Source organism: Phalacrocorax carbo, chromosome 4 (assembly GCF_963921805.1).
Source record: "Phalacrocorax carbo chromosome 4, bPhaCar2.1, whole genome shotgun sequence".
Taxonomy (NCBI): domain Eukaryota; kingdom Metazoa; phylum Chordata; class Aves; order Suliformes; family Phalacrocoracidae; genus Phalacrocorax; species Phalacrocorax carbo.
Genome location: NC_087516.1, coordinates 15,007,782 through 15,019,843, shown reverse-complemented (window position 1 = coordinate 15,019,843; position 12,062 = coordinate 15,007,782). Strand labels below are relative to the sequence as shown.

The following is a 12,062-nucleotide window of genomic DNA, read 5'->3' as shown; positions in this document are numbered from 1 at the left end:
TCCTGGAGTGAAATTAATGTAAGTGGATACAGAAAATACCTATGGTGGTCTGTAGCCAGCTAATACATTCAAGCTCTGGTAGAGGTAGGGATTTTGACCACCTGATAAGAGCTTTCAGGAAACTATTAAGACACCTCTTTCTGATCTCTTGCCCTAAGTTCTTTATTTGGTGGTTAGGAAAATAACAAAAGCAAGGAGTTCACAGAACTGGAAGTGGCAGCAGCTTCCTGTCAGGTTGCTAATTACAGCAAACATTGTTTTAAATTTTCACCAGATGTGCCACTACTTCCTTCTGAGCATGTAACTGAATGAGTACTGCATTGGGCAAGCTTTACTGAAAGACTTGGCAGGACTTCCAGACGGTGAGTACATCTACCTGGGGTTTTCAGAAAAAGACATCGAAGCAGTCAGAGGGCAAACAGCTCTCCGAAGTCATACAGAAAGGTATTACACCTTCAGTAAACCCAGCTGAGAGGTCATGGAAGACAAACACACACCAAGCCAAGTACAGTATTTAAAATCTACATGAACAACTATTTTCTAGGCAAAACAATGGGCTGACAGTCCCCAAGACTGTTAAACAATTAGGAATGAACAACAATTAATCACTTTTATACGAAGTTTATTAAGATGTCCAGAAGACTAAATCTGAAAAACCATATAGCAAATAGTAATTTTAATTGAAGAGTACAAGGCAACTTAAAACACCTAGAGCATTTATACAGTTGACAAATAAAAATACAGTGAAAATTACCATCCCTGAGCAACAGTGCATTTAAATATCATAATAAACAAAGTTACCTAAATGTACTTGTCTATGCAGACGTAAAATTTTTAAAATTTGTTAAAAGATGAAGACCTGAAGATAAGCAACTTGCCCTTTAAAGATATGAAGTACAACTGGTTTTGGAAAACTTAAATGTTACAGTTAAACAAATCAAGCTGTTAGCTTACTCTACAAGCTACTTAACAGTAGTGCTAAATGTATTTTCTTTTCATTTGACTGATCCTTTGTATTGCATACCGACAGCTACTTTTTTCCTTAACAAAACAGTAGCAGCTTAAGACAGTGGCTATCTTTTTCATTACTAAACATTTCACGTATGGTGTATTCGGCAATGGTGTGAATTTTAAAGTCAGAATGAAGAAAAGTCTCCTCCCACACTCCAGACTTCAGCAACAGTCACAGAGTAGATTTCAACAAGTTTCAATACCAGGCTTCTACATTCGCCTATCTTCTCAAAGGTGTGGGTGAGAAAGTTCTTAACACAAGGATCTACATAAAATGGTCTAGCAGCTAGATAGTGCCCAGGTTTCCAGACACTGAGGTATCTCAGCCAAGGGGAACAGTGTTCTTTTATTTTTCCAGCTGTGTATGGCTAATGGCATTTAAGTTGGTATCAGCCTCTTTATTGCCAAGGAAGAAAAATGGCAACTTCCATTAACAGGCACTGCTAAGAATGACAAGTTAATTTACAGACGATAAGCATCCTGAATACTGAAAAACAGTGCATACATCAAAAGAATTTACTTTGTGCTCTTAATTTCTTGTGTAGTATTAATGTTATTCATTATACTGCTGGCTATTCACAGCTTGATCATCCATCTTTGGCTGTGGACGAGCACAAGTAGAATCTATTTATTTCGTTGATGGCACTGCCAAATTAACAATGACGTAAATGTCAACCAGCTTTCAAGGCCTTTATCCCAATCCATATCTTTTTTCAAACAGTAGCCGAACTGAAGATATTAGGTAATAAAATATTACCTACATGATAACACACGTCTCCTGTGTCACAGAATCACAGAATGGTAGGGGTTGGAAGGGACCTCTGGAGATCACCTTGTCCAACCCCCCTGCTTGAGCAGGGACACCCAGAGCAGGGGGCACAGGAATGCGTCCAGGCGGGGTTTGAATGTCTCCAGGGAAGGGACTCCACAGCCTCCCTGTGCAGCCTGTGCCCCTGCTCTGGCACCCTGTCACTCACCTATGAGTAAGTTCACAAGTACAAACACAGATTCCAGATAACAATATTTTAGCTGTCAATTCAAAAGGAAATAATATAGTATTAAAAACCCACAACACTTGAATTAAGTATCAATTACTTTGAAACCAAACAACCTGCTTTGAGCAGGAAGCTGGACTCCAGTGACCTCTGAAGTCCCCAAAATAGGGTTTAGGACTATGTATCTGACTTATTACCCACCTGCTTAATATTGAAATATGAATAAAAGCTTTACAAAGCAGTGATGAAATGCTTTATGTTACAAACAGAGGTAAAACCTATCCATCCTTCAATTTTTCACTAGTCAGTTGGTTCTTCCGAGCCACTGGCTGACCTACGTAAATCCATTTGATTTATAAATCAGGTAGCCTAAGAATTACAGTGTCAGTTAGAGCAAACAAGCAGTATTAGAAATAATAAGAGTACTGGAATGTAACAAAAGTACAAAAGTGACATCCATTTGGCAGGATAACAGTTACCTGAGTCCTTCACATGAAACTGAAAGAAAAAACAAACTCAACTTTAACAAAAATGCTGTAAAGTTGTATATACTGCACAAGCTGTATCTTGCACTAATTTCATATAGATAAGTTAATGATTTTGCAGCACCAAGTAATAATTTGGCCCTAATTATTAGACCAATAATTACTTGGCCTAATACAGAATTAATAAATTCTGTATAACAGAATTTACTTGGCTGTTCATACCGAAAAAACCAGAATGTTTTCTTAAGGCTTAGCAGTTCAGGATATCTGTAATTCACTTGTACTTCTTACTTTCTAAGTACAAATTAATGCAGAATGGTTGTTTTAGTCTGTTAATATGGTCAGCTCTAACACACTGTAACTTCTGATATCTGGCAGTTTTCCAGATAGCAGGTTGATCTGGACTGTTCATCACAGAAAATGAAAAGAGCATACTTAAAGATAAGACAAAGGATTTGAATTTAAAAAATAGAGAAGACAGTTGCATATGGATGTTAATAGCTGCTCCCCTTTACTATCTGGTCATGCAAATTCACTCAGAAGTTTTCCCAGTCTGGGTAAAAGCTGCAGGTATTTGGCCTGTGCTCCCTGAAGCCATCTATTCTCACTTAATCACTTCTTTTCACTGTCTAGAATGGAATCTTAGAGAAGAGAAAAAGGATATTCTTCCCCTTAGGATAGCTGGTGTGCTCCAGCTACTCTATATGCCACAAAATGTCAATATACTGAAAGTGTACACAAAACATAGAGAAGGAATCCTTAAATGGTCTAACAATCTTTAAATGTCTAACAAAGCAGTTCATGCAACAAGATAAATATTTTTACGTGCTTAAACAATTGAATTATTTACCTGAAGGATTTATCCCAGGAGTGACACAAGCATCACAACACCCATAAACTGAATGAAGAGCAACAAAGGTGTCATAAACGACCAGACAGGCCACAAGGCAATGTTGAAACTGGGAATAAAAGCAGGAAGGTTTTGGTAAGTTCAATTGTCATATCATGGAAATACCAGCCACACAAAGAAAATATGGCAAAAGAATTACTGAAATTGAAATTATTCAACCTGTAAAAATACTTGTTTCTTCACAATTTGAGAGAAAACAAACCAAAATTACTCCAGCACCTACTTCCTAAATCGGTAATTTAGTTTACTGTTCATTTACTGACAACTCATCCTAGAACTTCAGTAGCTGCTGCCGATTGACACTGAGCAAGTCCACTCAGTCCAATCAAGGGTAAAGATACCTTTCACTCTCAGAATCTCTGCATATAAAGCATGTGAAAATTAACTACTCATGATTTTTCCATGGGCGTACGTAGCAGCTGAGAAAACCCTTAATTTGTACTTCTGGCCAAGCAGATTTGAGTTAACTGAAGAGAAAGGGGAAAAACCAACTTTTTACAACTGAATTACGAGGATTATAGATTTGACTAATTCTAAACTATGGAAAACCTTTATCTTCTTCAGTCTTCCTTTTTTTCCCAGCGCTGCAACAAATACTGGCTGATGTTACTCAGATACAACATCTAAACTTAAAGAGAGAACCAGCTTTCATGAAGAGAGCAAATAAATATACCAGCACACACGTATATAATTTTTTCATTCACACACACTTTTGCTCAGTTCTGCACCTGTAATCTCATAAATAAAGTTGCTCTTACTAAAGGTACCATTCTCTGACACAATATAAACCCTTAAAGCTCATATAACAATAGAAGTATAAATTTCAGTATGTTTGTTACTTATAGATTGTTTGATAATTAAAAACTCTGTATTAGAAACTGAGGAGGTGTAATTTTTTCTCAGCTAGAGAATACACCTTTGTCCTTATTTGTAAACCTCACAAACAGTTGTCAGAGGTGAGCAATTTACACTATCAAAGCTAAGGACTTCAGTTTTCACATGAATTTTCAAGACAGAAAAGATCCAGTACATCTACAAGTACACTTAATATACAGTTTCGACAGTTGCAACTCTTGCTTTGTGGATGAATGTTGAAAGTGGAAGAAATTATGCTACATAGAACTGGTATTGTCACCAATACACTTGGCAGAATTAGAGAAATTCTACTTTTTATAAAATGAGTCCACTAACACAATAAGACTTGCACAGGTTTAGCAGAAGTTTGTACACAGTGCTTGAACTTACCAAACTGCTGCTGCAATAAAGGTAGCTGTCGTGATAGGTATCAGTGCTGGATACTGCGCATCATAGTCCTCAATTCCACAGTACCACTCAAGATACAGTATGCAGTAAAAGGCAACAGATAAACACACAGCCAATAAGCAGCTGCCAGCAGCAAACCACCAACTGCGGAGGGGAAAGCACGTTAGGCACAGTCACATTGCAGTTTGCACAGTGATCTTCATTCTAGTGTAGAAACAGAACAGACACTACCTGTTAATTGTACAGATTGGCCTAGAGTTCCTGTAGTTTTTTTCTTAAATTACTTTTACAAAACTTTTTGCCCTTTTAAAGCTGTCTAATGTACATAACTAATTAAGTTTAATTTTGCAATGCAACATTCCTGTCGTTTATTTTTCCCTCAAATATTTTGGAAATGCAGTGCAACAGACCTTGTCAGTGATCTGCTATACTACCACACCAAAAATACTTTGTCAGTAATGAAATAAAATAGACTCCACTGCAACTGTGCTTCTCACTATAAATTAGACAACTGATTTTTGTAAAACAGAAACATTGCAGAAAGCTTTAATAAGGTTTCAAGTTTATGAACTCTCAAATTTAACAGACAGGAAGCACAAAGATTTCTCTTTATAGCAGCTGAAGAAAATCATAGATAAATCCAGGATTTCAAACTCAGAATCAAGAAAACACAGAGTATGTGATTATTATTTTGTGCCTCTTTGAGGATATACTTCAAGAGTACGATGGGAAAGACAACTTGAGAGGAAGGTGCACTTTAATAAAATCTTATCTGAAAGTTTATTTAGCAAATAAAATTTTTAGAAAGTGAATTCTTAGTACCATAGTTTGATTACTAAATTACAAAGGGTAATAAGGATCTTCCTACTCAGGTACCATTTGCTCTGGTATGGTACAACAAATATCATATGCTATTTTGGTACCTCACTACTACCACTTAAGAAATCTGCATTAAGAGAGCAGTTGCCATAGTCTACCTAAACAAGCAATGCAGGAAGACACGGTCCTGCAGGGAGCAGATGGGGCCACCCACACCTTTGATCACATCCTGGAGTCACTAGTTTGTATCCACAGCCACCTGCATGTAGGGTGTATCTAGACCAGCCTGGAAGAGCAGCTCCAAAGAACCCTGCAGCACAGAGCAAGTTCAGCTTCCATGTACTGATTCAGTAATGACAATGACAGCATTTTAGAAGCACTGCCAGGTGAAGCTACCTAAAAATATTTAATACCCATTGATCCCATTGAAGATAATTTCATAGAAAAAAAACAGAATAGAAACAGAAATTACTTCATAGAAATTATTTCACTAATCTTTCACTGATCTACTCAAAGTCTGGAGAACTTCTAGAGAAGTGAATTTCATTTTGACATTTAAAGATTAATTTAAGCTTTTTTTTGATTAAAACAAAGTCAAAACCCCAAAACTTTCAACAAAGCAGGTAGAAATTTCTTGTACTTAAATGTAAACCTGAAGGTCCAGTATTAAAACACGCTGCTATTAGAACAAATTTTGGCATGTACACAGATGGCTCAAGTAGAGCCTAAAGAAAAAAAAAGTAATTACAGCAAAATTTTAAGCATTGTATTTACTTAAAAATTGGTTTAATACTAACACTTAGGTGATCATCTGGTCCAACCTCCCTGCTCAAGCAGGGTCACCTAGAGCCAGTTGCCCAGGACTGTGTCCAGATGGCTTTTGAGTATCTCCAAGGTTGGAGACTCCATGACCTCCATAAGCAACCTGTGCCAGTGCTCAGTCACCCTCACAGTGAAAAAGTGTTTCCTGATGTTTAGAGGGAACCTCCTGTGTTTCAGTTTGTGCCCGTTCCCTCTGGTGCTGTCACGGTGCACCACTGAAAAGAGCCTGGCTCTGCCTTCTACGCACCCTCCCTTCAGGTTTTGATATGCACCGATAAGATGCTTCTGATCTTTCTCCAGGCTACACAGCCCCAGATCTCCCTATTCCTATTTAGACCTTGTTTATCCAAGATTTAAAACACTGTGTTCAGATGTAACAAACTGAGTATGACTGTAAGATGAAAACACAACTTACTTTGTAAGAAAAGATTCCTTACCTATCTGCTTCGATAGTTTCTTTAACAGTTTTAAAAAAATCGAAGTAGTATGTCACAGCAATTGATGCCAAAATCCAGAATGCGGAATGAATGTTCAGTCTGGTAAGAGGCTTCCTCTTCCTCTCTACAGCTGCAGACTCTTCTGTAAATAAGAACATAATTATAGCACTGAAGCCAGTCATTAAATGGAGTATGATTACAGTTACGTAAAACATGATGCTTTATCCTTTTAATTCATTTATCTTTGGAAATTATTATACTCAGTATAATACACTTTGTATTACAGAAGTATTCTAGAAAGCTCTGCACATTTCCTGAAATAAAACAGACTAAGCAAGGTACCCTCTGATAAAATGATAAAGCAGTAACAATCAGCGCATACTGTGTCTGTGTACCCTTCTAGGAAACGAACAGCTGACTAGATTTTGTAAGGGTGAACTAATTAAACACCTCCTGGTGTTATTAAAACATTTTTATTAATCTAGCATATAGAAGTCAGGTTGGTATTTCCAGTTACTGATTTATTTGTATCCTTTTTTGTTAATTTTAATATTTGCAAGCCAGTTTCAGGTGTAAATAATTTTCTTGTACTCAACGGCAGTTACTTCACAAGAGGTTTTCAATTTCCGTTTCAGGAGCTAGCTTGATTCACACTGCACACCTTCAGCAGGTAAACTAAAACCATCATTATGCAAAGTATGTTTTAGTTTTTCTCTCATCACCATATATTGTTTTAGAGAAAGCAAGATAACAGAGCAAAAGATTAGAAAGCATATTTTTCATCATGTCGATAAACAACTAACTCAGTATTTATACACACTGTCAAAAAGATGTCAGAAGTCCCTTTGATGTTTCATACTTTGACCTCTATCACTAGAAGTTATTGGTGGCCTGCACGCCTCAAGCAGCGCAACCTATGCTGGCTCCTCCACACGCACTACCACCAGCTGCGCGTACTAACAGCTCTACTGGAGTTTGAAGGCGGCTTTATTTCCTACATTCTTCCTCATCTCTGCACCTTCGGCCTGGAGCATTTAACCACTTCATCCCCGTGAAGAAATCCGCGGTTTTACCCAGCTCGCGTCTCCCTCTCCATATCCAGCTGGCTGTTACGACCAGACACCTGTGGGTAGATGAGCTGCCTGCAAGCAGGCACTATCCCAGCGGCAGGGAGACCCGCCCGCTTAACGCGGAGCCCCCTCGCACCTGCCGTGAGCAGACTCCGTCCACTTCCCCCGCTCCCGCCGCGCATTTCTGTCACGCCATTCCCGCCGCGCAGAGCCTGCTCGGCTCGGCTCCCTCCCCGCGGGGCCTCCGCGCCCCCGGCAGCACCCACCAGCCGTCCCGCCGCCTCCCGAAGGCGGCTGAGGTAGCGCCGGGTCGCGGGGCTCTGCCCTGAGCCGCAAAGGCCTCCGGAACCGCGGGAGCGGCTCCCCGCCACTGATGCCCGCCTCCATCTTGGGCCGCTCCGGCAGTGACGCCAGGGCGGGGGCGGGAAGCGCGGCGGCCGTTACGGCCGTTGGCGTGAGGGGCGAGGGCCCGGGGCCCCGCGACTGAGCGCGGAGGGAGCGGGCCGGCGGAGGGGCAGCCGAGGGGGCTCCGCTCAGAGCTCGGGGCCGCCGAGGCTGGCCCCGGGCTTGCCAAGCCCCCCGCCGGTCGCAACGCGAGCCTGTCCGGCAGGTCCCCGCGGCCGGGGCCGGGGCCGGGGCGGGAGCGGGGCACAGGGCGCCGGGCCCTGCCGTGGCACCGCTGTAGCAAGCGGTGGCCCTGCTAATGGCCCGGGAGTATGTTACGAATCAATAGTATCATAAATCGTACTAATCCCCGTTGAAAATAGTAAGGGGCGTGATGTAAATCCAGGTGTTGGAGTGAGGGCTGTTTTGTCAAAATAGTTAAGAAAACTGGGGGAAAACTGGGTGCATATAAATACTGTGCTCATCACATTTTGCAAACCAGATGCTCTCAAGGACAGATTTAGCAAATCCTCAATTTTCATGAGAGCGGGCTGTGGTTTAGATAGAAGTCAAATAAAAAGCTCTGAGAGGTTTCAAGAACCGCAGGAATACTGTAATACTGTGAGAGTAACCCACAATTGAAAATAATAACCATAGTTACAAGGCAAACTAGATAAAAGTTAAACTAATGAGATGGCAAAATAAATGGCCTTTGCGTCACCTGTAGCAGAGTTCTGCATAACTAGATACAAAGTAACACTGGCACGTTTCTGCAAAACAAAACCTTGAAACTTACTAATGTTGCTTTATCGTTTATTCACATGGACAAACTCAAAACTAAGAAATTCTATTGACAGATCAGGTCTGGTCTAATTTTTCCTGTTTTATAAGAATTCTGTGAATATGTATATTGTATCTACTGGGATGTGTTCGTTGAATAAATAACATGGCTTTTAAAATTGGAATTTGTTTCTAATTGTAAAGCTTTATTAGGCTAATTAGATTATATCTGGGGTATATACAAATCCTGTGCTTTCTCAGACAAAGTGTGGCATAAAGTTCCTACAAAGGCAAAAGTCCCACTGACTGCAGAATGGAAGTAGCTGTCTGATGTGGCACCTGTTATGGATAGCTTTTCTTTACAGTGTAGTAGAATGTAGAAATATTCAGTAAAAGGTCAGATTATTATAAGGTAGATTGAAGAAAAAAAATTCATTTCAGTGTGCAAGTTTTACTTACCAAAATAAACTCTATAGTCCTTCTAGTTGTATATAGATTAAGGTTCAAAAAACAAAGTTTTAATTACCGGTTATACTTCTGCTTTTGGAAAGCAAACTGAATATTTTTTCGTGAAAACAGTGAGTATGAGAAATATGTTGAATTTTCACTTAATGTGTATTCTTGGCATTTATCAAACTAAAAGTTTTGCAGATATTTCCTCTGTATTTCACGTTGAGAAACAGGCAAAGCAAAAAGAATGGAATGTAGGCTGTGGATAAATAGTTATGCATTTTATCAGTAAACCTTTAAAAATGTCAGGCCATCCTAAGGGTAGAAACTAACTGGTAGAAACTAATCAGGGTACAAGCTAGACCTGCTCTGACCTGCACTGTTTTTAAGCAGTTGTAAACCTGTTGGGTAACTAATGACCTTACAAAATGCCCTTTGAAATGGCTGGAAAAAAACTGGAATAAGAATAAAATAATAGATCTTCTGCATATATGACCTAATTCTTATGGTGTTTTAATGGGTTTAACTCAGTAGACGTCTATCAGTTTACCTAGTGCAATGATGAACCCTGAAAGTACATAAGACTAAGTTTTTTCACATATTTAATCATCACAACATTTTCTTACATTTTGTTTGAATTTTAGGTGCTGAAATAACGGAGAATTTGACTTAATCTGTGCATTCTACAATTAGGAGAAAAATAGCACTGGCTCTTCATTTGCCATGTAACCTGATCTGTAGATACACTGTGTTGTATAATCTACCTGGAGATATTATCTTTTCAGCAAAGGGGCTGCTAACAGTAATTTATCAGGAAAAAATGACTACATTTTCCTAAATATCCTGTCATCTGTTTTATAAATAAGTGAGGTTCTAGGGACAAGGGAAGCAAGGGTTCTGGTTATTATTTATTACTTCGCATTGAGTTTTGAGTAAATCCAGGCTAAAAGATACATGAATGGAACAATTTTTTTTTCCCTGCAGAAAGCCAGGCCTTCATTTACATCTGAATTTCATGTGAGCCATGTCATAGTGAGTAAAAAATTGGTTTTCCCAGACTTAGAACATGTCTCACATAAGGGCCAACCACATCATAGACCTTAGTGACTACAGTGATTATATTTTGAAGTTAACAGCTCATGGGAGCCTCTGAGCTTTGCTTTCTTAGCAATGAAATAGAGGTTTCATTGTTTTATTTCCTTTGAGTGAAATGATTACCTCAGCCTTCACTTTCATGCTAGTGATTCAAATAAGAAATAAAGGAAATATTCATGTACTTTCTTTGTAAAAGCTATTCATAGGAAATATCTTTGATTTAAACATATCAATTATATAAATATATATGCTTGAAAAGGTTAAGATCTGTTAGTGTTGTTAAACTGAAGACTCCTGTTTACCTACAGAGTAGGTATTGTGCAAAGAGCTGAAATAAGAGCTTCCCTTCCCTGACTCACTACTGACCTTAACCTAGACCGCTCATGTTCAGTGTTTGTAGAGCCGAGATGTTTTTTGTGATCTTTTCACAGAGCTTTTCTGATTCAGAAATTATTGATCGGTTAAAGAGTAGGGTCAGAGGCTGAACTGAGACTGCTACAAAATGAACAATATAACTAATAAAGCATCTAAACAACGGGCCTGTTACGGATAATTAATTCTTGCAACTGGAAGTTTAAGAATCCCTGCAGAAATGTTAGCAAGTATTTTAAAATGCGGTGCTTGATATGATAAATTTACTTAACAGGCTGTGAAAGGAATTTGTGAATTTGAAGATTCTACAAAGGGTAGAGTTTGCAGGAATTTCTTTGTTAAATGTATTCCTGGTCTCTGGCATATTGTGAATTCTTCCCACATTTTCAGAAACTGACTTTAACACCTTTGTGTTCTTTTAAAAAGAAACAAGTGCTTTGTGAGTTATTTGGATGTTTTTAAATATTCAGGTTTTGCAGTTATAAATGAAAGCTTAATTTTGCAATCTAGTTGGATATTTAAATATTAATTTTCTTGTTGCTCACTGAGTATTTGCCATTTACTGATTAGTTGTCTCTGTGCTGATTTTCAGGTGACTCTTAACAACACACACAAGAGGTAGCTTTTGGCGTTCTCTCACTGGGAATTAGGCTTCTCAGTTAAATTCTTACTTTTGGAAAGTCAAATTAGTCTCTAGTATTCTTGCAAATATTCGTAAGTGTTTCCCCATTACAGAAGTCGATAGCTAAATTAGCCCAAATGTTGTCTGTTCACAGAAGACCTGACTGGAATTTTCTTAATTTCTTATCTAAGTAGGGCTGGCTCCTCTCCCCCTGTGGCTCCTCATTTTCAGCTGAAGGAGGCTGACTACAGTGTATGCATATCCCTCATTTTGAGGAATGATTGTACAATATACTCTCTGCTTTCTGTTCATTAATTAAGAAATAATGAAGTGAATAGTAATCTGCTGCTTATCTTCCGCCATCAGGAGTAAAAGGATCAGATCGGTAGAAATTCTCAGTCCTTTCTGAACTTCTCGGACTAAAGCATTGCATAACATCTCTTACACTGAGTGAAAAAGTAAATGCATTGTTTCGGTCATCCAGGTAAGAAAAAAGCCTTCAAATAGTGCTATAGGTCTCCTCCTTTCATCTAGCATTCCTTTAATG

At 38.9% G+C, this 12,062-nt stretch overlaps 1 protein-coding gene across 2 annotated transcripts; it reads right to left on the bottom strand.

The window, feature by feature from the left end:
- Nucleotides 1-605: 605 nt before the first annotated feature.
- On the bottom strand, nt 606-8,459 carry TMEM128 (transmembrane protein 128). Of its 2 annotated transcripts, none has more exons than XM_064449134.1 (5): nt 8,079-8,459; nt 6,743-6,884; nt 4,647-4,808; nt 3,342-3,450; nt 606-2,504 (listed from the first exon to the last, which is right to left on the bottom strand). In XM_064449134.1, exons 1-4 carry the CDS (start codon nt 8,197-8,199, stop codon nt 3,351-3,353), a joined length of 525 nt encoding a protein of 174 aa, XP_064305204.1. In that variant the 5' UTR covers nt 8,200-8,459; the 3' UTR covers nt 606-2,504; nt 3,342-3,350. The 2 variants fall into 2 exon arrangements, with proteins under 2 accessions (XP_064305204.1, XP_064305205.1); XM_064449135.1 differs by lacking the exon at nt 8,079-8,459 and adding an exon at nt 7,949-8,071.
- Nucleotides 8,460-12,062: the final 3,603 nt, after the last annotated feature.

Coding starts and splice junctions, on each gene's coding strand:
- TMEM128 (XM_064449134.1), bottom strand. CDS start 8,199: ATGGAGGCGGGCATCAGTGGCGGGGAGCCGCTCCCGCGGTTCCGGAGG. Junction 4,809..6,742: donor GAAACTATCGAAGCAGATAG/GTAAGGAATCTT, acceptor TCCCCTCCGCAG/TTGGTGGTTTGCTGCTGGCA. Junction 3,451..4,646: donor TTTATTGCAGCAGCAGTTTG/GTAAGTTCAAGC, acceptor TTTTATTCCCAG/TTTCAACATTGCCTTGTGGC.